Source organism: Canis lupus, chromosome 8 (genome assembly GCF_011100685.1).
Source record: "Canis lupus familiaris isolate Mischka breed German Shepherd chromosome 8, alternate assembly UU_Cfam_GSD_1.0, whole genome shotgun sequence".
NCBI classification, from domain to species: domain Eukaryota; kingdom Metazoa; phylum Chordata; class Mammalia; order Carnivora; family Canidae; genus Canis; species Canis lupus.
In genome coordinates this window covers 60,389,848-60,417,137 of record NC_049229.1, presented here as the reverse complement: position 1 = coordinate 60,417,137, position 27,290 = coordinate 60,389,848, and the positions used below count along the sequence as shown (strand labels likewise).

General features: G+C 38.2%; 1 protein-coding gene across 1 annotated transcript in view; it reads right to left on the bottom strand.

The window, feature by feature from the left end:
• TTC8 (tetratricopeptide repeat domain 8) overlaps positions 1 to 25,782 on the bottom strand; it is a 52,822-nt gene extending 27,040 nt beyond the window's left edge. The window contains exons 1-6 of the mRNA NM_001284469.1: positions 25,669 to 25,782; positions 10,207 to 10,327; positions 9,057 to 9,120; positions 8,787 to 8,946; positions 8,475 to 8,564; positions 5,055 to 5,099 (exon numbers count right to left, since the gene is read on the bottom strand). Of these exons, the coding sequence (NP_001271398.1) occupies positions 5,055 to 5,099; positions 8,475 to 8,564; positions 8,787 to 8,946; positions 9,057 to 9,120; positions 10,207 to 10,327; positions 25,669 to 25,782 (594 nt within the window). The remainder of the gene's footprint in view (positions 1 to 5,054; positions 5,100 to 8,474; positions 8,565 to 8,786; positions 8,947 to 9,056; positions 9,121 to 10,206; positions 10,328 to 25,668) is intronic.
• Between the last annotated feature and the right edge of the window lie 1,508 nt (positions 25,783 to 27,290).

Genomic DNA, 27,290 nt, shown 5'->3' with positions numbered 1-27,290 from the left:
TCTTATCACTTAACTATCACTTCATAATATTCTCTTTAGTTGCCTACAGTATCCTCCATAATTGTACACAAATACAGAATCACCAACCCACATGGCACTTAGTTTTGTCAATATTGCCCACACAACAAATGGAAAAAGCATTAAGAATGGAAAGACAGAAGTAAAGTTTTCCACAGAAAATCAACTTCATTCTTTCTTAACATTTAAGTACAACTTCACAGTATCCTCCCTATTTGTCTATAATATTCTCTGTATCTGTGTAAAATAGTTCGTTTAAAAAGAAATTTGGAGGCCACCCAAAGTAACTAATATAAAAGCACCTCTGATTTCCTCAGCATGTTAAAAAAACAATTCCTCTTTTCTTTTTCTAACTAATGTTGTAAAACATAGTTTGGAAAAAAGATATAAAAATGCATGCTTTCTGCTCATTACCTAAATCCTTCTTCCATTCAGAAAATGACATTTGTGGTAAAAATCTAAAATGACATCTTAATGGAACAAGCTGATCCATAAAAGAACTATAATGCAATGAGCCCATAACAGAGTAAGGAAACAGACATAGGGCATGTGTCCTACTCAATACTGCTCACATCCATCACAGCACCAAAACACATGTATTCAATAATAACTTGTTTAAAGAATAACCCAATCAAGTAATAAACCAATCAATAAGTTAATGAATAAGAGGAAAACAGAGGAACAATTTGTGTTTTTCACTAAATAAAAACAAAAACTGCTTAATTTCATGTTCTATAAAATACATGTATTGAGGGTAAGCAGGTGAAAATAACAAGCAGCATGCAATTACAAGGATTTTAATTTATTACTGCCCCTAATTTGTAGCTAAATTTAGAAATGAAAGTTGCTATAACATTACTGAAAACTGGATAATTTCCATTAGTGCTATGAAGTATAGCTTTTTTAATTTACTGTTATAATGTAAGCTATTGGCACCATGTAGGTATTTTAACAAATATTTGTGGAATTAATATACATTAACCCTGCAATATTTTTATTTCCATTTTTGGGTAATATTTTCTATATGTTACAAATATATATGTTTAGAGTGATAATTCTATTTAATGTGCAGGCTAAATGGTATACTTTGTTGGCTTAACACTAAAAACACTTTATATAAGTATATATAAAAATATGTGTATTCTGTTTCTGTCTAGTTTTCATAATTATGATTTTTAATGGCTGCATAAAACCCCAGCATGCAGTGCATTATAATTTACTAAACTTGTCTTCTATCATTGAACATACAGGTTACTGTCCAGGTTGCTTTGCTACTACAACTAATGCTACGATGAACATCTTTGCAAGTGTATCTGAGCACTTTGTGAAATTTCTTGAGAAGGGAAATTATAGAAACAAATGGAAAAAATGTTTATAGCAATCTGTTTTATATTATAATCTTTTCCAAATTATTATACCACTTAAAATATCATCTATGTCAGTATAACAATTACTCTACTCCCTTCCAGCATTTTTTCCAAATTTCATAAATGCAAAATTGCAAGTCCAAAATTTCCTTAACTTACATTTTTATGTTAGAAAGTGCATCTCTAATGTGCTTGTTTACTGGCATTTTCTCTAATGTAAATTTTCTGTTGCCGGATCATTTCCATTTCCATAAAACATTTCCTAACAAATTCAGATAAGCTTTTTCCTATTTAACAAACACTAACATTTTAAAATCATGCTTATGTACATATTTCACCCTCTGTTGTCCTTTTACGTTTCGTTTTGCTTCTGTTCTCTGTGCAGAGATATATATGAATTAGTAAGCCTTTTTCCTTTGTGATTGCTTCATAAATTTTTGTTTGCTAGTTTGAATTTTTTAAAAATTCATCACTCATCAAATGTCTAAAAGTCTTTAGAAAAATTTTCTCAACAGTGTTGTTTAATGAAGTATAAGCATCTGTTTTAAAGAGTCAAAAACTGTGCTCAATGTTGCCTTTCACGGTTCCTAAGAATAAAAATACAAAATGGATACTGCAGACTTTAGCTTTCAAATGGTATTTTTATAACATTGCCTTGCTACTGAGATCTATTTGCCAGTCACTTTTGCTGGGCCTTTTCTCTTAATTTGTGGGCTTCTTTCATGGAACCAGGAGACACATTCTCCCCTATTTATTACATATGGAGCTCTGGCCCTCAAGTCCTGTTCATGCTCCCAGCTCTATTTTCCTATATTAGAGGGCCCAGCATTCCAGCCTTCTATTAATCACTGCCTTTCAAACTATATTCTTTAGCAGCAGTTCCCAATCCTGGCTAAAAATTAGCATTGCCTGTGCAGCTTTTTATTAACAACAGACTTACCAGACATACCCATGGGGATTCTGATTCAGGAAGTCTAGCATGGATCCAGAAATCCATCACATTAAAATTCACCAGGTGATGCAGTAGGATTTAGGAACTACTCAAGAGCCCTAGGCTTTAAGGGGTGGGAGCTCACGTGGCGGAGTAAGGCGGAGGCCCAGTGAATGTGTTCTTGGTCTGCTACTTCTGCTTGAATTCAAGCAGCTCTGCTTTTGTCTGTTTTATACAGCAGAGTCTGGATGAGATTTAATTTGAAGAGAAAGGCTGTTCTACTTAAGGAAAAAAATGTGAAAATCACCGCTTTATTTAAGATTTTCAAACTTTTGAGATTTTAAGATGTTCACATTTTTTTACACATTTTTTTGGATCAATAAATATGAAGAACTGTGAAAGCATTCTAAAATACATAATATATAAAGGTTAATTCTGTTAGACTCTTTAGAGTCTTTAGAATCCTTAGAACCTTTAGAACATAAGTTCAGTTAGTGCAGAGAATAAATCCTATTTTACTTCAATGTGGTTCCTATTCGTCAATGTCATTATGTCAATGCCAAATGTAGAATGACATCCTCAAGATGAATCTCTTAATAAAGACATTATCACCACCATGATCTACAAAGAGTATACAATCTGTCTACTTTCTGAATCCATTGTCTACAACTCCTCCCCTCACGGACCTCACTCCAACCACCCTGGCCTCCTTACTACTCCTTGAACAATTCAAGTGTGCTTCCACTCGGGGCCTTTGTAGTTAAAGTTCTCTCTGACTTACATATTCTTCCTACATAGGACTGTATGGTCTGCTCCACCGCCCCCCTTCATCAGACCTCTGTTTAAGTGTCTTTTCAGAGTGGATTTCACTGATCCCCTTTCCATCCCATCCAAAGTACCATGCTCCCCCATGTCACTGTGTATTTGCCTACCTGCTTTCTTGCTCTGTTACCTTCATAGTACTTATTATCCCATGACACGCAATGTGTTTCTAAATTTGCCAGTTCTCTCTTTTCCTTCCAAAACCAGAACATAACCTCCGAAAGAGCAGAGATTTTGTCTGCTGGCCTCCCTCTGTAATCTTAGGACCTAGAACAGTGGCTGGCACAAACTTTAGGGGCTCAGACATTTTTGGATGAAAGAAAAAAATGTCTCTTCAATAAATTAATTAATCCTTAGAAAGCTAAAATCCAGCTTTATGCAATGGAAAGACTGATTCCTTTATTTGGATGTTTCTTTAAAATGACAGTGTAACTAAATGATTTTATATGACACACTGAAAGCCTCTGACGAGCTTTATATTAAGTGAAAATGGCATGTGCTGACTGATTTCCAGAAATGTGCATAATTTCTGCTCCAGCCTCAGTTTCCTCTCTTCCTACATGGCCACATCCACTAGCACTTCACTATATCACAACTTCTACATTCTATGTATGGGGCCCAGGCTCTCTCCTACATTTAGTCCATCTAAGTACCTGCAGTGGTATCTCCACTTGAATAGACTGCCACGATTTTTAACTTAAAATGCCTTCAAGTGAATTATCTAGCTTCTGTAGAAACCGACTTCTTTCCCTAATTATCCCATTTCTGTTAGTAAAACAATCATTCTTCTTGCAGCACCTTTAGGAGGCAGATTTGATGAGTGTCTTTCCTCTGTCCTGCACATCAAATCTGTCATCATGTTCTGCAACTTCTTTCTTCAAAATGTCTCTTTGATCCTCCCATTTCTTAGTCCATGGCCTATTTTTTTTCACTCCATACCTTGCTCATGTTTTTATCCTTTCTTTACATTTATTTTCCCTCCTTCCCTCCCAAAAATCCAACTTATTTCGTGGATCTTTACTAATAGTACCCCTTTGAGTTTTTTTTTTCTTTGCTATCTGGTGACAATGTCACAGCTTGGCAATACCTCTTTAATTGTGTCATTATGCCAATTTTATTTTCTCAGCTAGATTGCATGGCTTAGAGAGGAAAAAATATTTTTATTAGTTTTCCTAGTATATACCACAGTGGTTGACACATAGAAAACACGATTAAAGAAAACGTTTTTATTTTCCTAAAAGCTTTTTCCCTAAACTAATAGGAAAATACTATCACTAGACACTACAGAATTATCTACATTCAATTTGACAAAATTTGTGAGATAACTGGTTATTTGCTTATTAGCATGTAAAAGGTGAAACAAATGAAGCAATATGCATATAACCTTAAAACTCTTGCAAAGAAGCTACCAAGATGATTGAACAGTACTGAAGCTGGGTGACGGGTGATACAGGCTCATTATATTATTCTCTCTACTTGTGTGTGTTTGAATTTTTCTTTTCATAAAATGTTGAAGAAGGGGGAAGGGGTGCACTATAAACAAACCAGAAATACTCATATGAGTAAACCCGTATTAATACACTATATGGACTACAGAAAAAAGAAGGATCAACAGTGCTACTAGCATAAAAAATAAACTGTAGCACAAACACATTATGCAATATTCTCAATTATCTGAATCTTGCTCTTCAGTGGGTGTCTACATACTCTAGGGACCAGGCATAGTTCTTACCACTCCTATAGTTACACAAATTTTCCTACTGAAACCAACAGGGGTTTTGAAAGTATTAGTAATGCTCCAATTTTTAATAATTCCATCTGTTTATAAAGTAAGAAATAGAACATTTCAGAATCAAAATCCCCAAAGTCTTATTATAATTTTTAATAAAAGAAAATAGCATGAATTCAAAACTTACAGTCTTAACATCATTTTCATGATGAAAGATATACTCAAACAAAGCCTATGAAGAAAAAAAAAAAAAAAGTACATTAGATTTTATTTTTAACAAAAGCACTCTATTGTTATATCAAAATTCAAAGACCATTTTGACAGCAGCTGATTTGAACCAAAATAACAAGGTACTCTAAAAGTGCCTTTATAAGTAAAAGGTCTATCCATCATTTTTTACAATCACCATTTTAAAATACAGTGATTTATGCCTGATTCCTGTATTTATAGAATACAAACTGGAAAACTCAAATAACTAAACAGTGTTTTTGTATTATACATACTATTTTATTAGAAAGGGACAAATGAAAACATCAACTATGGGATTATCCTAAAACAGATTTAGCCCATTATTTTACACACTCTACGTATATATGGTATTGATAATGACACTTTAGATATGGAGAAAATTTAGAAGTTTCTTCTGAAACAAAGTAGAGCTTAAGTGTAAAGTGGGATGTGTAGATGACTCTGATGTGCAACTAGGTCTGGGAACCATTATTTTAATACTTCTCTCAACTCATCTGAATAAATAAGCATCTACTGAATCCCCATTGGTGGTATCACGTTTGTCCATAGAGCCATTATTGTACACTTGCAAAGAGGCCAGCATTTCAAGATTATTACCAGAGAAAACTTAAAAGGCAACCAAAGAAAGAAAAAAGAAACTAGGACAAGGCCCTTCTTTTAGAAACTGCACCTAACTCTCCATTGGTTCTGTTATAAAGAAGAAAAGTCAAGAGTGCAGTTACCATTGCTGTGAAAAGGAGTAACCATAGACAACTCAAGCAATTATTATTCGAAATGAGTCCTGATGAGTAAAGGCGAATTGGAAACCAAAGACAGAAAAACCGGGCATTATTTCTACAACACGCTAAAAAAAAGAAAAAAAAAAAAAAGCACAAAATCTAGTTGTTTATTTATTTTTTTTTTAATTTTTATTTATTTATGATAGTCACAGAGAGAGAGAGAGAGAGAGGCAGAGACACAGGCAGAGGGAGAAGCAGGCTCCATGCACTGGGAGCCCGACGTGGGATTCAATCCCAGGTCTCCAGGATTGCGCCCTGGGCCAAAGGCAGGCGCCAAACCGCTGTGCCACCCAGGGATCCCTCTAGTTCAGTTTAAATCTATGAACACACACACACAAAAAAATCTATGAACATATACTATATCTGTCCTGGAAGCATCTTAGTTTGAGGGAGATGCCTTCATGGACTGCACTCCCTAGATAGAAAACAGCAATGTGGGGGTGCCTGGGTGGTGCAGTCAGTTAAGTGACCAACTCTTGGTTTCAGCTCAGTCATGATCTCAGGATCATGAGATCGAGCCCCACATCAGGCTCCACATTGAGTGCCGAGTCTGCTTAAGTTTCTCTCTCTCCCTCTTCCTCTGTTCCTCACCCCTAAAGTTCTCTCTCTAAAATAAATAAATCTTTAAAAAAAGAAAAAAAAAAAAGAGAGAGAGAGAGAAAACACCAATGATACCAGCTAAATGGCCTAAAAGGCAGGAGTTCCATATATTCCATAGGAGTTGCTGTGAATACTCTATTCTTATGAAGGTAAGGGAAATAAATGTAGCTTTATAATTCTGCTAAATGAAGTTGACCAGATTGCTGTTAAATAAGAAATTAAGAAAAAATGTCATCAGTGTTATTATAGGCTAATTCTCTATCAACTGACATTTCTTTCTCTGATTTTAATTTCAAGTCTGTATGGCTAGCATCCATTCTTATATTCCCTAGTGTTTGACACTTAGTAAATATGTAAAACGCCATTAGAACCAAGGTTCAGAATGAGCTCATTTCATGTATAGAATTCAGAGATTACAGCTACAAACCTGGACTAGGCTTAGACCAGTTTTAGCATCAGCTAAATGCTCATATTTCTGAATTATTCCAAGTTCAACTCCAAGTTTATCTATACACTGGACAGATCATGGACCTCTCAGTCTCTCTCTCTTACCACACATATACACACTTATTTTCACTCTTTGTCTTTAATTTAAAGGAGCATATAATCTTTCTTTTAAGGTTTATTTATTTATTTTTAGTTTTATTTATTTATTCATGAGAGACACACAGAGAGAGAGGCAGAGACACAGGCAGAGGGAGAAGCAGGCTCCATGCAGGGAGCCTGACATAGGACTCGATCCTGGAATTCCAGGATCATGCCCTGGGCTGAAGGCAGCACTAAACCACGCTGAGCCACCCGGGCTGCCCAAGATTTATTTATTTTGAGAGAAAGAGAGAGTACATGAGTGGGAGGAGGGACAGAATCTTCAAGCGGACTCCCCACTGAGCACAGGGCCCAATGTAGGGCTAGATCTTATGACCCTGAGATCATGACCTGAACCAAAACTAAGAACTGGACACTTAAATGACTGAGCCACCCAGGTGCCAAGCACCTAGTCTTTGAGTACTTAGAATTATTAATGTAATTCTCAATAAGGATCACTCAAGCCAGTAGGTGATATTGAGATGCCTGCCTAATTACTAATTAGAAGTACTTATTTTTTAATCTTCCTTTTGACAATCCTAAAATTCTACAAGAATAGAAAATTATTTTTCTGAGAACAATCCAAGATGAAAAAGGAAAACACACACTGATGCAGTGATGACCTTCTAAGCTTCTTTCCACAAAGATGATGCTGCATATCTGTTTTATTTGTTACAAAATGCTGTTCCTTTATCAACAGTAGCCAAACAATAGAGACAGCCTAAATGTCCACTGACTGATGAATGAATAAGAAAGATGTGGTATACATATATAATGGAATATTCCTCAGTCATCAGAAAGAATGAAATCTTGCCATTTGCAATGACATGGATGGAGCTACAGAGTATTATGCTATGTGAAACAAGTCAGTCAGAGAAAAACAAATACCATATGATCTCATATGTAGAATTTAAGAAAGAAAACAAATGAGCATATGGGAAGCGGGAAAGAAAAAAAGAGAAAGGGAAACAAATCATAAGAGACTCTTAATGATAAAGAACAATCTGAGGGTTGATGGAGTGAAGGGTGGTTGGGGATAGGCTAGATGGGTGATGGGGATTAAGGAGGGCACCTGTTGGGATGAGAACTGGGTGTTGTATGTAAGCGATGAATCACTGAATTCTATTCCAGAAACCAATATTGCACTGTATGTTAACTAACTTGAATTTAAAATTTTTTTAAATTGCTGTTCTTTATTAGAGGAAAAACAATTTCCTAAAATAATGGTATATACGCTTTATTTCTGACTGACTTTTAAGAGGAATTTTATATAGTAAACATTTCCATTTCAATCAAGACATAGCCTTTCCTTCACAAGTTTTCTCTATTTCCTAGAATGTTGTTATAATACATCTAACATGACTTCAAAACATAAAATCATTTTAAGTACATACCTTTGCCAATTTAGGTTTCTGAGCATATTTTGTTAAATTTAGTCTAGATAAATTTATAAAAGGTCCATCCGGACTTGTAAGCATGGAAGCCTATGGGAGAAAAACACAGAACAAGAAATCGAAATCTGAAACTTCCTCTTGAAACATAAATTGAGTTAAATGAGCATAAAAATTACAAAGAAAACATAAGTAAAAAGAATCACCTGTAAAAAATCTTCCATATAACTTTCCACTATAACAAACAGCAAAAAAATGATATCACGTAAAGCTACTTTGCTAATACAAAACTATGGGAAGGCTGACAGAACTCACCGTTCCCAGCCTGACAAATCTTCCAGATGAGCTGGTGATAGGGCGAGCTGTGTAGGCAGTTCTGGGTGTTCTAATAGCCTGTTCCATAGTGCCAGGCCTTCCACTCTGTGTGCCAGGTCTAAGGAAACCTGTAATGGGTCTTCCAGCTTGAGTGATTGGCCTGTGGAAGGTGTACATTGTGATAATACAAAAAAAAAGATCGATAAAGGAAGATTCTCATACAGTCTGGTCAATATTTAATGACAAAAAGTATGAAACAGATGTAAATACCTGATAGCTGGACTAGGCCCTCCTGTCTGATTAGTTCCAGGGAGTTTCAAAGATGTTCCAGGGCCTGTGAGATGAGATGGCAAATTCAATTAATATGAGTTATTAATCTTTAAAAACTGTCAGCTAATGTAATTTTTAGGAATGTGCTGGCCTAGTGAAAAGAACATCAATAACAGGAATTGTATTTTATGGAAATGTGTTTGAGACGGATATTTATTGAATATCTATCATGTTATCTGATGTAATCACATGTAATCTTCAAACAAAGTCTATAAGGTAGTAGTATTCACCCATTTAGCAAAGGCCTAAAGGGTTAGGTAAAGATGTCAACCTGTTAGTAGAGCTGAAGTTCAAACTCAAGGCTAGAAAGCTCCAAAGCACCAAAAAACAGTTCTATACTCATAGTTTATTCCTGCTACAATATCTAGAATTTAGATATTTTAACTCCAAAAGAGCAAAATGATGGGGAAAAAAGACATTTTTAACATGAACCATATTTATTTTTTTTCCTCAATTTCCATTTGAAGCTCTAAAAGTTATCTTTCAAAACATGTAAGTGACTGATAGCTGTTGTAACTATCAAATACAGCAAGACCACTGTATGTCATGATCATCACGAAATACCATTTGTGCCAGCACATCCAGAGGCCAGGGACCGGGCCTCTATGGCAATCCCGACAGGCCTTCACAGGCCGGCATATCACTCCATCACCTCACATCACACATTAGAGCAAATCACCTTCAATTAGTACAGTGAAGTGATGTTTTCCAATGATCATTTCTTTAAAAAATCCTTTTAGAACACTTCTGTTTTTTTGGATGCTTCCTGTGTTTTGACTCTCAGATAAACAATCTTCTGATATGTTTAGATAAGTAGTTCAGCTAGAATGCATTTTAAATATAAAACATTTTCAAATGTATAATATAGATTTTATTGATATTGCTTTTATACAACAATCTCACATCTTAAGTTTAAGATAATATAATTGAATTGGGGAAGGAAAGTCTTTGTACTATATGGCAGGATAGAGACCATATACTCAATACAACATTTTTTCATGTATATAATGTCTTATGTTTATTTTATATACAAATAGTATTCTTCCTTCTAGTGGCATTTCATTGACTTAATGGAAAAGCCAGTACTTACGTGGAACTTGAGCAATAGCATTTTCATCCAGCATCATTTCTGCAATTCCTTCCTGATTTACATCAGTTTCATCTACGTATACCATTTCAGTTAGTGCTCGTGCCTTTAAAATCCAAGCTGCCTAGAAGCATGGATAAAATAAAGCACATATTACGGAATATTAGAAGTACTGCCTATGGAAGGTTTATTATTGTCTAACTTTTTATTAGGCATGTTTATATTTAGTGCATTATTCTAATGTAAAGTGCTATGTCAAGAAACTAATACAAGAAGGCATGGTCATTACTAATCAAGGAACACCCATCTGATCAATTACTAGTAAATAAAAGTGTAGTAATCACCTGGCAGGCTTCTAACATGCCTTTTTATAAGTAAAAGAAGATCTCTAGAGAAAATTTCACTGGAATAATAATTGGAAACAATAAAGCTATGGCCACCATGCTCTTTCTGCCTTCCTCCTTCAGGACCAGAAGCCCATCATGAAGACTTCCCTGATGGTTTACCTCTAAACATACTTCCCTCTTGTCTTTCTCACAGAGTATTCTCTTTACACTTCTATTCTATGTACTCACCATATCCAAGAAACTCTGTAAGTATTGGGCATAGGTTAGCCCTCCCTTCCCCAGAACACAGGCCTTTTTACCTTGTTCAGTTCTGAATTTTCCATAACACCTATGGCTTTGGCACACGTTAGGTATTCAAAAAATGTTGAATTGAACTAAGATCAGTTTCTCCCAATTCCCAATAACTAATCAACACAATCTTGGTTGCTCTGTGATCTAGCCAGTAGAGAACCTGCTAGAAAGTGGGGGGGGGGGGGGGGGGGCGGGGATGGAAGAGGTAATTAAGGAATCCAGAAAATATCAGCTTTGCTTTACCTTGAGAAATTAGACATCAAGGTGAGCACAGTTAAAAATCTTGTTAAACATTCAAAATGGCTTTATCAGAAATGTTTACGTTTCTGCTTCACTACAGAATAGAAACAGAGAACAATAAAGCTTGGTGTCCTGTGGAGGATTTGGGGAGAAGGCAACTCTTGAGCAGCAGCATAGAACTGACTTTGTTCCTCACAGAACAGAGGAAGTAGCAGCTAGGGAAACCTGTTGGGGGCTGGGGGGTGCAGGTAGGGCTCACCATACTAGGGATCTGGCTGTGAAGCAGGCTGAAGGAAGGCAAAGGGACTGAGAAAGGAACAGATGAGAGCTACAGAGGTCCAAAAAGTCCTCACATAAAGAACCCGAGATGCATTCACTCAGTCAGTCATATCTATTGAGCACCTCCTAGTTACATGGCACTGGGCTAGGTTCTGAAAAGGAAACATGAGAAGATTAAAACTTGGATCCTAATTTCCCTGAACACATCACTTATTGAATTAAATGACAAGGCAAAGTAGTGCATGATAGGTGACCGGTGAGTGGTACAGAAAATAATTTTATAGGAATTAAAACTATCCTTTCATGGGCTAAAATACTGGAGTGCATATATAAGACAAAAAATTAAAGGCAAAAAGAAAAATATTTGTGCTTTCACTTTTATGGGAAATAAAGAAGGCTGCCTTCATAGCATACTTAGGTTCCCAAAATGAAATTATATTTGGTTAGATGACTGGGGTTTTTAGCTTTTGTTTTCCGGGTAAGAATTACCAGATTCTCATCAGATAACATAATAAAATGTTTCAACTGTGTGGATTTAACACAACTGAATGAGCAGAACACAGAATCAAAGAATTAATTTGTTTAAAAAAAATCAATTCCAATTGGAACTGCATCTAACTGTGGGAGCCACTAAAGTGTGGAAACAATTGGAGGTTTTCAATCATCAAAGATCAGGAAGGCTGGCAGATCTATACAAGTATGCTAAAGGGCCAGGGAAGTCATCCCTGGCTTGAACTAATGGTTTAATGTAACTTCAAAGATGGAGATAAGTAATCCCGATTTATCTTGAGTCCCCACAGCTCTTACTGCCCTTCAAGGATCTGATGGCTTTCATTTCTCGAAAGGGTGTTCCTTGTTCAGCAGTCTGGTGGACAGGAGAGACTGCAGTAATTTCTTTGAAACAGTAAAGCAGGATATGGGCTCTGCGGGGTCACTCCCATATTACCAGAGAGCACCTACTACATGTAGGTCCTGGGAATAGAGATGAGCAAGCCACAGCTCTTCTAGCTCACACAAATTTCAGTGTTGTTAGGAAAAGCACAAAAATAAAAGCCTGGAGCATGCTATGGGAAGACAGGGCACCCAGCTGTCTGGAGGTGAAGGAAGGGTAGAAGTGGCCAAGACTAGAAAGTGTGTGGTAGGCAAAGCAAATGAGAGGAGGGCAGGCTAGCTTGAAGGCTCATGGCATGTTTGGCAAATCCATAACAGTTGAGTATGGTTGAATTGAGTTCAGCTGAGGCATCAGTCAGAGAAGAATGCTGGAGAAAAACCAAAGAGCTGGGACCCCTGGGGGGTTCAGTCGGTTAGGTGTCTGCCTTTGGCTCAGGTCATGATCCTGGAGTCTGGGGACAGAGCCCTGCATCAGGGTCCCTGCTTGGCAGAGAAGCCTGCTTCTCCCTCTGTTCCTCACCTGCTCGTGCTCACTCTCTCTCAAATAAATAAATAAAATCTTAAGAAAAAAGCAAAGGACTGATGAAGGACCCTCTTTGCCAGAGTGAAGTGTATGGTCTTTCACCCTGATGAGGAGGAGCTAACGAAGCTTCAAAACTATGACTAGTCCTAGTTAAATCGACTTTCTAAAAGCCAAGTTTTTACTATTACATTTATATAGTTGGGCATTAATTATCCCTGCACATGTCTTTTTAACAATTTGCATGTACCTACTGTTATAGTCCGCTCCATCATGCTTCTTGACATCCATCTGCCAACTAACCTCTCAAATATTAAGAACGTGCAACTGTAATAGTAGGCTAAACAAAAGTAAATCCGCTGTTCCCTCCCCATCAAATGAATAAATGCTTCACACTGTTTTAAAAATGTTATTCCATAAGAATTCACTTTTTCAAAATGGTAAATAGGTCTATATTTATTTCCATTTCTAGAATCTAAGTCTTCAGAAGTAGAAATAATGGTGGGAAGATGAAATCTACTCAAACCATTATTTAATTTTAAATTTCATCAGTATTTGAGAATATTAATCTTCCTGATTTACCTTCGGTCCTAACAAAAATGACCTTGAAAATCACATATCACTGCTTGATTAAACATCAGATTGTATTCAAAGAACTGCTCTTGGCAATGTGAACAATTCTTAGGATTTTAATGAAAACAGCAGATGGGGCTTTGGCTTTTTAAAAAAATTAAAAATTTTATTTTGGAAACAAGCCAAGTATGTTTTACAGCCCTAAAATCCTGTTTAAATTAAAAAAAAAAAAAAGGTTCAAAACTAATCAGTGATTAAAGTAAAATGCACAGTGGATGAGGCCAAACTGCCCCCTAAATCTGAATAAAAATAAAAATATAAATTGGTGTAATCAGATATCTTTAAGTTGTTACTAAATGACATGGTCATGCAGTAAATACATTTGAACATCTATCCATTGGAAGTACTGTGAAATCAACAAAAATCATAGAAGTGTAGGAACTTTTCTAAAGGGAAACAAACCCATAGATTCTCTCAATCTAAGTCATCATCATGTCAAGTATTTCCTTCTTTATCTTTGAGACATAATCCTATCTCATTCACCTACTAAGACAGTCTAAAAGACATTATTCTTGAGGCAATAATATCAAGAAAATAACACTTTCCTTGTACTACTACCTTCTGTGAGGTTGATCCAATTTTAGTTATGAAAATAAACATACAGAAAGGTAAAAACTCTAGTGACTGAGCAAAACATGTTTAAATTGTCCTATTCATTTGAGGCCAATGGTTTAAGACATAAAAGAAACAATTTTGCTAGGTTATTATTAGAATAAGGCCACCAAAGAACAGTGTGTCATTTGACACTGCCTGCTGTACAAAAATGAAAAGTTAGGAACAAAATATTGAATTGTTATTGTAAAGCCTCATTTATTTTGAAGTTGTAAAAATGTGCAAAAGAGGAAGGAAAAATGTCTGAATAATGAGCTCAAAAGAATCCTGTCAGACTTGTTCCTTTTTATTCTTTTAGATCACTATCCAGTGGATAATTCAGTCTACAGTAATAGAACAGGAAAGTAATACTAAATACAGGTCCTTCATTAAGTCCCGGAGCTGGCTGGAAACTTTCAAATGCCATTTACAATGTTTAAAGCCTATCAACAATGCAAATTATTGGGATCCCTGGGTGGCACAGTGGTTTGGCGCCTGCCTTTGGCCCAGGGCACGATCCCGGAGATCCGGGATCAAATCCCACGTCAGGCTCCCGGTGCATGGAGCCTGCTTCTCCCTCTGCCTGTGTCTCTGCCTCTCTCTCTCTCACTGTGTGCCTATCATGAATAAATAAAAATTAAAAAAAAAAAAACAATGCAAATTATTGGTGTTTTAATTTTAACAAAATCTTCCAAAATTAGTGAAAACAAAAAGCACATTACTTTATTTATAATTTAGGTCCTTCTCAAACAAACTGTACATATATTATACAAAAAAGTTTTGTACCATCTCTCAATATGGAAATCATGATTATGAACCCTGCAGACAGGTTTCTTTAAAATCCTTCTAAAGAAGAGTGCTACATTTTAAACTATTTCCAGTGCTTGTTTAATACCACGCAGACCTCTATCAGAGTACTTTGTATCTTGCTTTCTTCTAAAAAGGTTGGATGATTACTCATATGAACCACATATGAGGTTCCAATTATTTACCTAAAAACCACTGTTAGAATTCTCTCTTATGTGGCAGGGCAAACACCTAGCAGTATTTAAGCTCTCTGATTTATAGCATTTTCATCCCTTGTCCTTATTCCCAGACTTACTGGAAACCCTCTTGGGTTAAAAGCTTCACTGGCTGGTGTGTCCCCCCAACCACACCTCCTCTCCTTGGGCTCCTTCCAGAGTCAGTGTGTCTTATCCAGTTAGCAGGTCTCTCTGGCTGCCTCCCATCTCTAGCCACGATGATTTGTTGGTTGTGGCTATCTGGTCAAAGTCCCTTCCTTTCTTCCTCGCGATGGCAGGTACCACCCTCTCTCACCAAGCCCTTTCTGAGCAGAGTCGGCCTACTCTTTACTCAACACATACTGTTCTACCCATCACAGTCTTTTTGGACACTTGGGGCTCTGCTGACTTCTCAACTCCCTTTCTACACTCCTGGTCCCTTGCCTCCTTCTCTTTTTCTCTCATCCTCTGGTCAATATCGGTCATCTCTATTTAAGTTCCAAGTCTTAAGACTACAAAGACATGGGATGCCTGTCTTTGTAGTCTCAGTGGTTGAGCGTCTGCCTTTGGCTCAGGGCATGATCCTGCAGTCCTGGGATCGAGTCCCACATCAGGCTCCCTGCATGGAGACTGCTTCTCCCTCTCCCTATGTCTTTGCCCCTCTCCCTCTCTCTCTCTCTCTCTCTCTCTGCCTTTCATGAATAAATAAATAAAACCTTTTTTAAAAAAGACTACAAAGACATAAACATAGCCATAAAAATATTAGAAATATAATACTTTAGGTAAAAAGGTACAGAATGTGGGAGAGATGGCTAATTATCTAACAGCATTAACAGATATGCAGCAAGTTTTCTAATCTAGGAACAAGTAAGCAATTGGCATTATATATAGTATTCTCTAAACTAAAGGTTGCAGCTAAACCTTTACCTGAGACACTGGAAATTCAGGATCTGGTTCCTGGAAAGCATTAAGAAGGTAGTAAACATTTTTAAGAAATACAGTTTCTAAAATAAAGTCTTAGTGACTAATTAGGTATTTGTAAGTGGATTCAAACTCATTCAATAAAAATCCAAATATTAACTTTAATCTTTCTCCACAAGTGCTCTCAAGAGTTCTGCATATACTAATACTAATATTGGTATTAGTGTAAAACTCACATAGGCTGAAGAGGGCTGAATTTTCTACGAGCAGAAAATTCTAATTACTCTAACCTCATTTAAACCACAGAAAAGTTATCTTAACTACTTGTTTAATGAAGACACAAAATTCCAGGAGTTACAAATAATTTTACAACTATACTAAGGAAACATTGCTTTGTATTCAAAAATAAGTTCATGGTGGTTAAAATATTCAGACTTTAATCGCTTGGGAAGGAGGAAGAAAATCCACAGGCTATAAACCCTCCTACTCCACATAAATATAACAGGATTAGTAGCTGAAGATAAAAAATTAATTCTGACTGTAACATACTCTGAGAAATGTTTATAAATATACTATGTCATATACATTAGTGTCAAGTGCTAATAAACTCAGGGTTTTTTCTGTCCAAATAGAAATCCATTGGGGAAAAAAAATCAGACTTATAACAAATTTATTTACAAAACATCTACACTTCTATATCTACAGTTAGCAACCTGTGTTGAACATTTAATCGGCAGCATGTTTTATTAGGAAGCTACTAAGAAACAAAAAAGGGAAAGGAAAAAGAAAAAAAAAAAAAAGATCCTTCCTTGCTTGCTTTCTACAGCTCTAAAATCCAAGGAGAATACTCTAAATGTTTTTAAAAAAAAAACAACTATATTATGTGTGCAAGCAATGTGTGAGCCATCTGGTCACCACGCAAGGATAAGAAATTTCTGTAGCATGACACATAGTAGGAACATGAGTGGCAGAGTAAGCTAGGCTAGAAAAGTGAAGGCCCAAGGGGGTGGGATTTAGAGAATATTTGGCAAGCAGCTGAACCAAACACAGAACAGTAACTAAGAATAGAGGGCAACCGGAGGTTTTCAATGCCAATGGGCATACTTAGACATATTGATACAGGCAATGAGATGACAGAAGAAATAATCCTTTCTGGTCTTTCTTCTATTCATCTGTATACATATCTGTATGACCCATTATCTCATTTGAGTCTCGTAACAACCACCAGAGGGAGGCAGGTCAGTGTTTGTATCCATTTGACAGATAAACCAGTTCAGAGGTCATGTAATTTGCTCAAGGTCACACAGAGAAGCCAGAGCTCAGAGCTCTTTCTTGCCAGTGCACCTTGGAGATTAAAAAAAAAAAAAATGAGTTGGAAATAATAAGACAGAATTGAAGCATAAAGTGTAAGAGAAGTACAAGGTAAAGTGCATACAGAAAGGGAAGAAAACATTTACCAGAGGTGACTGCAGACAATACCTGAAAAGGAAAACAAGACAGGTATAAGAGCCAGAAGCCTCTGATAGTAAGTAAAAGCTGGACGGCTGTTATCCTCCCAAGGGCAGGAAGATGCTTCCAGTGGCCCCAACTCAAACCACCAGCTCAATCTTGGTGTTCTGTTCAGTGATAAAGGTCCTGGTGCCCCATATGGATCTTCCGCCCCACAGGAACACATCTGTGATTGACCACGCCGGTAAAGAGCATGTGGGGAAATGACGCGCAATGAGAAGGTCAGAGAAGGCAATGAGAGGCCTAGAGGATGAAAGGTGGAGAGACAGGTGAGGTTGCTTAGATGGAAGGAGAAAGGCAAAACCAGGGGTGAGGCAGAGAACTTGTTAGTTGTGCAGAATATCCCTGACACCCTTGGCACCTCAATGGGTCTGAAAACATTCTAAGAGAAAGGGACAGAATTATATAAATTGCAATACAACATATCAAATGGTATCTTCAAATTAAGGGCCAGTGATAGATGACTTAAAGGGAGAGGAGAAAAATGGAATTCCTGGGAGATAAGAACGGACTCAGAGGAAAGGGAAGATTATTCTGGAAATTACTGAGTACCAGGGATTGGTGAAATATATTCAGCATCCCTTCATCAGCAATTTTACTAAACACCTTATTCACAGGTGCTTTCCAGATTATCAACAATCCTTTCAGAAAAGTATCAATGACAGTATCCTACATGCAAATATCTCCAGCTCTGTAGAGACAATAGCAGCTAACATTTGTGATCACTTAGCATATATTAATGAACTTAGCACTCATGACAACCCTTTGACGTAGGCATATTATCATCTCCATTTTACAGATGAGAAAACTCTGAGATCAAGGTGGCCAGGCAGTACTTGAATCTCGGCACTCTGGGCCAAGAGCCTGCATTTTGCTGAGTATGTGAGATCACAACCAGTCATGGAAGCAGACTGCTATACAGTGTGGGAGACCAAGGCCCGTATGGTTGGTCTGGAGATCGATCGATCAGGACTAAGAAGAAGAGTCAGGATGTTTTAATTTAGAGATAGGTAAAATCTTTTTTTTTTTTTTTTTTAATCACTGAGACTTTCACCTTGGAGTCTCTCCATTATAGTCTGTTATCTAAATTAATCCACCCAAATAGGGAACCATAAATTAGTTTCATTTGGTCTAGCAGATTATTTCCATGGGCATCAACACAGCTGAGCAGAAAGCACCAAGCCTAACGGCACCTAGTGGCTCAGTCAGTTAAGTGTCCAACTCTTGATTTTGGCTCAAGTCATGATCCCAGGGTTGTGAGATCAAGCCTCGCATCAGACTCCACACTAGGCGTGGAACCTGTGTAAGATTCTCTCTCCCTCGGCGCCCCCTTACCCTGCTCTCTCTCTCTCTCTCTCTCTCTTTCCCTCCCTTAAAAATTTTTTTTTTTTTTTTTAAAGGAAGCACCAGGCCTACCCCTAGAGTCAGAAGAACTGGGCTTGATCCTCAGGGAGCCACTTAGCTGCATGACCTTGAACAAATCACACAACCTCTACAACCTAGTCCTCCTCTCAAATTGGACGAATAGTGTTTATAGGATAGTCTTAAAAATAAAGCCTTACATTTTTAAGAATATTTCATAATTTTCAGAATCCTTTCACATAATGCTATCACAGTTAATGAAGTGTAAAGTGCTATCACTTTCAATAAGAAGTATTAGTCACATAGAATTTCTTTGTGACTAATTTCTTTGTGTAAAAACAATTATATAATGAACAGCAAAGCACCAAAGTCCCCTTACTTCCCTTTTCAGAACCCAGAACTAACTCCCAGTCATGGCACATCAAATTAAGACTTCCCTTTGATTCTCTTTCAAAGTCAGTGAGTGAGAGGACAAGGAGTACAGTGACACTGCCTAAAACCAGAAAATACTCATTAGCATCAGCTTCAATTCACATCAGTTTGCTTCCTTCCTTCCTCTCCAGGGTAAGGCTTTCTCTCTTAGGTTGTTGCTATTACTTAAGGGAATCATATCTCTAGATAATTCTGAATGTGACTTCTTAATTGCCACCAATACTTACTCTGGCTAATGAGTCTGACCTGACTCTGCTCTGAAACTTATTCAAAAGTTAGCAGTAACAAGAAGGGCAAAAAAGATAAGAGAACAGAGAAATGGATGCATGTCAGAAGGTTTAGGAAGATCTAGAGACCAAGTAGCCAAGTAGGAATGTAATCCGTATAATTCATTAGGAATACAAATTCATAAAATGAAATGCTCCACAGAGTATAGAATCAAAAGATTAATTTTGGCTGCATCTCCATGGCCCCAACGAGGAAGTACATTAGATAATCATACAGAAAGATGGTTTTGCTTTTGTTTTTATTTTTTTGCTGGGAGCACCAGATCGTCTCAATTAACTACTAAGATGTAGCTCACTGAGGACCCCCGGTTCCATGTCTTTCCTCTAAGCCAGTGGCTTTCAGACTTTTCTCCATCTTCAAACCGTTTACAGTAATAATCCTCTCTTCTCTGGAACATCTCTCATTATAAGCAGAGATTGGGGAGAATATGAATTCCCATTATAGGGAATCCCAACACTCCCACTCCCAGAATCACTGATTTTAATACTTAGAAAATCTATCAGAAATCTACCCTGCAATAAAAGCATATTTTTAAAAACCTCACTGCCTGAAAAACCTGCATGTTTTACGGACTATTTTTAATTATCATGGAGCTAAAAAATTGGGGCTGGTTTTAAAGCCAAGCAACTGACATATGGAACGCAAAGAAGAGTAATCAGATTAAGCAACTAATCAGGATGATGGACATGAGCTGTAAAAGCAAGCATTCCCTCTAGGTCACATTGCTGTGTGGAAGGAAGACTGTTTTTGAATTTCTCCCTTTTATGTCTTACAACTCACAACCACTTTTTCAATCACAACTTAAAGAACACTTTGAAAAAAGACAACGCCTCTCTACAAATTTCTTGTTCTTACTGTATTTTATCAAACAGGGAAGCTACAATAAATTAACCAGTTATCCTCCTTTCTTTCTTCTCAAGAGATCAGAACCTTAATGTCATGCTTACAGACCCTGCCCTTTTATTTCTTGATATTCTGCATCTGGGAAAAACAGTTCACAATCTGTCTTCTTCAAGAACCTTTCCCCATTCCCAAATACCATATTATTACAGTCAAGCTACCCTTCAGTCCTTTTGTGTCCAAATAAAAATGCATTACTCTAAGTATACCTCCCTAACCAACCTAACTACCCTGACTTTGGCAAGAATCAAAATTAAATAAGACCCAGATGTCCCAAAGGAAAGTACAAAGCACAACTTAAATAGTTTTGATGATAGTATACCAAAACTGTCTCTTAAAGGAGAAATAAATATAGAAGAAATAGTCTCAGAGGTGGACTCACATCAGCCAAAATGGGTACTCTGAGAAGCTCCCTGGACCAGCTTAAAGAAAGAGTAACAAATAACAAGTCACTTTAGAGAGGTTCTCCTCACCTGGAACAAAAATAAGAAAAACCCAAAGTGAAAAATAACATCTAAAACAAAAGCTATTTATGTCTTGGGGTGGAGGGGGGAGGGGGAAAGCAAAAATGAATCCATTTGGCACACAAAAAAAAATATTTTAACTTTCTTGCTCTTCCATGTGTACAGGTACTGCTTCAAAGTCATTCATTTGTCCTAAAATCAGTTTGGTGACACGGGAATGGTAATTCAAAGAGCTGTGGGGGAAAAGTACTCTAAAATGTAGAAGTCTCAAAAAAATAATAGCCCATGAGGTTAAAGGTGCATGTGAAGATAAATCAGCTAACTGCAGAGCTGAGGACCATCTGCTTCTGCTCTGATCACATTTCTGTTAGCTTTTCATAGATTGGTAGTCTCTCCATCATTTAACTTCCTCCACTGAAACAATGAGAGCATCATAAGAAATGCCAATCATGATAACTACTATCAGAAACACTCCCCTGGAGGAATCCAAGAAGAATTTTCTTAACTGATTAAAAAATAGTAAGATGCACACCATGTTAACTTGCTACATTTATTTATTGTAATATGATTGCCATTATGGCGATAGTTAGCACCCCATTACATAATCATTCCTATTTTGTGGTGAGAATACTAAAAACAGAAACAAAAAACAAAAAAACTGACCTTCAAATCAAGAAATGAGTTAAGAATATCCATAATGCAATTATATTTATTTAAAAAGGTAAATATATGTTTAGGAACCTATGGGGATGGAAAGACAAAGGTTATCAGGCAACCGAGATGGATAAAGAAGATGTGGTATATATGTACGATGGAATATTACACAACCATAAAAAAGGATGAGAGCTTGTCATTGGCAATAACATGGGTGGACCCTAGAAGGTGTTATGCTAAGTGAAATAAGTCAGACAGAAAAAGACAAATACCATATGATTTCATTTAAAACAAAACAAGCAAAAAGCAGAAATAGACTCAAATACAGAGAACAAAATGATGGTTGCCAGAGAGAAGGAGTGCAGGGAGTGGGTAAAATGGGTGACAGGGAGTGTGAGATACAGGCTTCTAGTTACAAAATGAATAAGTCATGGGAATAACAGGTACAAGCACAGGGAATATGGTCAATGATATTGTAATACCATGATACGGTGACAGATGGTAGCTACATTTGGGGTGACCATAGGATAGAACAGAGAAGTTGAATCACTATATACTACACCCGAAACTAATGCAACATTGTGTATCAACCATAGTCAAATTTAAAAAATAAAAATACTTAAAAAATAAGAGCACATAGTAGAAAAGCACAATGTTTAAGGGTTGAGTCAAAAAATAACTAACATAAGTGAACGCTATAAACTTTTCAGCCCTATCCAGCTATCAAAGCCCAGTTTGTTAAGGTAACGTCAAGTTAAATATCTATTCCTGACAAAATACTGCTCATAGTTTGGGCAATATACAGTTCCTACTTAAATAAACGAACTCACCAAAACAAATCAAAAGGATTAGAAAGGAAAAGAAAATCGTGAATTTCTTCTAGATCAGGTACTGATTCTCCCAGGCCTACTCTGATATTTATAGGAGCTGAAGATATCAACCCCTGCTCATAACAAGAAAATACTAACAAAGAACCACATTTTTTTAATGTCTATGGTATTAGACATTAACTATGTATCACATTGTAGACTATTATTTCAAATCTATAACAAAAAGGCTGGGACCTAACAAGACCTAATACCCTAATGATCTTATCCATGTCAAATGGTTAACCAAGGACAAGAGCAATATTTCCCAATATAAATCTCTTTTTCTTCATTATCATTATCAAAATCACAGTTCCACCAAACATACTTTGTAACAAGTCTTTAATCTGTCAAGAGGGCCCATAAGGCCTAATGAGAACTGTACAAGAAACCAAACAAAATAACCCAAGCCCTTACCTTATTTAGCTGCTAATTCAGGAGTTGGAGACAAAGTCCTTAATCTGTTTATTTTACTCTTCCTAGATAAAAAATGGAGCAAGATCTCCTCTACAGCCCTATCTTAACCGCTCATGAAAACACGGCTACTTTGCCCATGCACTTTCCAAAATGGTATCTCTCAAAAAGAAAAAAAAAAAAAATGGTATCTCTCCAAGACAATAAGGGAGATATCTGTCCATTGGCCCCTAAAAAAGGCACCAGAGATCACATAAGTTTCAGAATACTGTCTTAATCAAAATTAGGTAGGTTTCCTTCTTTCAGAACTTTCCAGAGCCTTCAATCCCAGTACATAAATATGTCAAAATTCTTTACCATTTAGCTAAAATCTTGAGAAAGGTACAGTAGATAGGAAAATGTACTAGGAAAAGTTGAGAAACACACTGTTTTGAAAAATGTGGCTACATGGGGGCCAGAGAGGCGCACAGTATAAACAAAGCGATAAACAAAGCGAATGGGTTTACAACTTTGTAACTTTGGACAAGTTACTTCACCTTGTGCCCCTGTGCTCTCAATCTGTAAAATGGGGGAGATAGTACCAACTTCCTAAAATAGCTGAGAATTAAATAAGATGACTTATAAAACCCTCTGAACCAAGCCTTACAGAGTAAATACCCAATAAATGTTAGCTACTTTTTTTTAATTACCTACTTTGCAAGGTTATTCTAAGCATAGAAATACATGTTAATTGACACAACTTATGCCTGGCAAGGAATAAGCACTCAACAAAAGGCCATTTAATTGAACAAATATAAAATCCCGATCACAGTGCCTAGCGCAAACTAAACCTGAATTCACAGCATAGTACTGTACTGAATGTGCTATGATTGTGTTATTAAGATTATAGGATCTTAACCATTAATAAAAACAGTGCTGCTTTGCCTGTAACAACATTTCCCCCATGAGACTACATATCCCTAGTATAATAACAATGAAGATAGTTGACCCATGACCGACCTCTATAAAAAAGTCATCAGTGGTCAAATAAGTCTCAGAACTACAGTATTAATCAAAATTAGGCAAACTTAAGTGCCTTTGCTTCAGAACTCAGAGCCTTTACTACAAATCTTGAATCTCTAGGTAGGGAATATACAGTTCCCAAATGCATTGAATGAGGAAACTTCCTTTCACTGAGCAGCTCTTGGGACTATTGCTCTGTGGAACACAGAATGGAAACTACCCTAAATCAATGGAAAAATGGAAACAGTATATAAAGTACTTGCAAACCATTGTGCCTACAATGTCTGGTACATCATAGGGTTTTAACAAACTTCTATTATACAAATGTGAAGGGGTCAATATATTTTAACGGTTCCCAGACATATTTGATTGTGGAATCTTTTTGTTTGTTTGTTTTTGTGTTTTTGTTTTTGAGCAGCATCTGTGGGATTACTGTGCCAAAAAAAACACATTTAGAAAAATGCTTCTCTGGGCACCTGGGTGGCTCAGTCGGTTAAGCCACTGACTCTTGATTTTGGCTGGGGTCATGGTGAGTGTTCTGGGAGCCAGCTGAGCATCGGGCGCCCCCCTCAGCAGGGCATCTGCTTGAGGATTCTCTCTACCCCTCCCCCCACACCCAAGCTGTCTCTTTCTTTCTCAAAAATAAATAAATCCTGTAAAAAAAAAAAAAAAAAAAAAAAAAAAAAAGCTTCTCTATGGAAACACAGTTCTGTTAACTAACATGAACCAACATACAAGAATCTAGTTTAGTATTCCCATATAATGTGGACTGTTCTAGGATTGTTCTATCCATCTGAAAGTTAAAATGTTCACCTCAACAGGTTATCCTCCATCCATTTGCTGGGAACTAAGGCAGAGCCTAGTAACAGTGTTCACACATATGCCTCCACTTATGTGACTCCCTCAATTTCCCTTTTTTTTTTTCTAACATCTCCAAGGGAACACCACTAGAGGAAAAAGCTGGGAAACCAGCTTTTACTAGAAACACTGACCAACTGCCACAGCTCTGCTCCTATTTCTCCTTCTCCTCTTTGCCTCTTCCATCCAGGAACTACCTGCCACTGGAGTATATGACCATTCTCTATCTGCATTTAGTATCTCACTTCATCTTATTACTGTAGCACAATAAGAGTTTAAGTTCTCTTAAAACCATTGTCATCATCCCCTCTTTGGGGGGAGGGTGTGCTTTTCCCCCATCCCTCGCTCCTAATAGTAAATGTATCTCTTCCCCTCCTAGACTGTCATTTCTCTACCTTGTATTATTCGCCTCAAATTGCACTCCTACCCCACAATCAAAGCTCTTGGACGACAACCTTCACATGGAGTGGAAAGATCCCAACGTTGGACCACCACCCCCACCCCCACCCCCACCCCAAAATAAGGCAGCTATTTGAACAAGAGGTGAGAAGTTACACATCTGTGTTTACACATCATTGCTTTTAGAGCAATGACGAGATTGCTCTAAAAACAATGAGAGCTGCGTGCTGAGAGCTCACCAGGCAGCGAGCTTCAGAGTCCATCCATATGCAAGTACACATCAATCATCAAAGTTCTGCACCAAAGTTAAAATTCGGGACTTTTTAAGTGTTCCTTTAAGGACCCCGTGAAGGGAAGGAAGCTGCTGGAGCTTGAGGAGGGGGCGGTCCCGGCACAGCCCTGGAGGGTCCCCCCGGGGTGGGGGGGGAGGGGGACGCACCCACAGGGACGAGCCGGCCACGGGGGCTGGGGGTCTCGCTCCTGATGCGGCGTCGCTGGGCCTGCCTCCCCGGAGCCACCACCCGGCGGCCTGTGGGCTCCCCCTCCCCGACAGTGCCTCTGCCCTCGCTGGGACCCACAGGCCCGACGGGGCCCGGCCGGTACCTGGTCGTAAGGGGACTTCTCCAGCATCTGCGTGCACAGATCTGCGCAGAGCTGGAACTTCCTGCGCCTAAAATAGCTCCAGGCCAGGAGCAGCGGCTCCATCTCCGAGCCCATGGCGGCCGACGGCGGCCCGCGGAGGACCGAGGGGCGGGGGGGACCGGGGGCAGCCGGGGGCGCGGACCCGGGGCGGGGGGGGAGGCCGGAGAGGGCGGGGTCGAGGAGCCGGAGGCGTCCAGCTCTGCCCGGCAACGCGCCGCGGCGGGGGCCTTGCCGAGAGGTGCCCGCATCGCGCCTTAGAACAGGAAAAAAAGAAAACCCCAAGCTGGAGCAGAACTCAGCTGCGAGGCTTGCCAGACCTTGGCTGCAAAACGTGTGTACCTTTAAGGGATCCGTTTTTCATTAATTTCGAGACGAAGGCACCGTACGCTACGGTGGGCTAAATTAGGAGGGAGTGACTTAGACACCTCTGACCGGGGTCCTCCACTCGGGCAAGGGAGGAGCGTTGCCTAGCAGCCGAACGCTCCGCTGTTTTGCTGGTCCCAGGAAGGTCCCGGGAGCTGATCCTTTAAAAAGAGTCACTGTCCTGCTTTTCCCATGCACGCATTCTTTTTTTTTTTAATTTTATTTATTTATTTATGATAGTCACAGAGAGAGAGAGAGAGAGGCAGAGACACAGGCAGAGGGAGAAGCAGGCTCCATGCACCGGGAGCCTGAGGTGGGATTCGATTCCGGGTCTCCAGGATCGCGCCCTGGGCCAAAGGCAGGCGCCAAACCGCTGCGCCACCCGGATCCCTTTTTTTTTTTTTTTTTAATTGGAATTCGATTTGCCAACCTATAGCATAACACCCAGTGCTCATCCCAAGTGCCCCCCTCAGTGCCCATCCCCCGGTCACCCCAACCCTCCTACCCACCTCCCCTTCCACTACCCCTTTTTCGTTTCCCAGAGTTAGGTGTCTCTCATGTTTTGTCACCCTCACTGATATTTTCACTCATTTTCTCTCCTTTCCCTTTATTCCCTCTCTTTAATTTTTATATTCCCCAAATGAATGAATTCTTGCCCCTATCGTTTACCCTTCAGACTCTACACACACAAACATGAGAACTGTTTCTTCAATACTATTACTGCCCACCAGAACCCAAAGACCTAAATCCTAAAATCCTCCGCTTTGTTTCTTCAAGTCCCCTACAAATCTCAGTGTTCTGACAGAAAGGGGCATTGGATGCTGCTTAGCATCGATGCACTTTACAGATGAGGAACTGAGATCGGCTCAGAGGAGAGAAATTACTTACCTAAAGTCACATGAAGTTAGGGAGCTGGACTGTAATCTGGGTGGCTACCGGCTGTTAATACCATTTATTCTAAAACGGATTCTGGATTATGAATTGGGGACGTTGTTACAAACAAAATAACGTAGCACAAAAAAAAAAAATTTAAAGGGCACTTTATGAAATGCCACCTCCAGGCATTTGCTGTTTGTCAAATGCTTACTGGTACAGAATGATTTCTTTAGGCACAATCCTGACTTCCCTCTAGAGATGTATACAGATGACAAATATCTTCCATGGTTATGAAAAAAGTATGGCCAGGCTAAATCCAGGTAGGCTTCGTTATGGAGGACTAG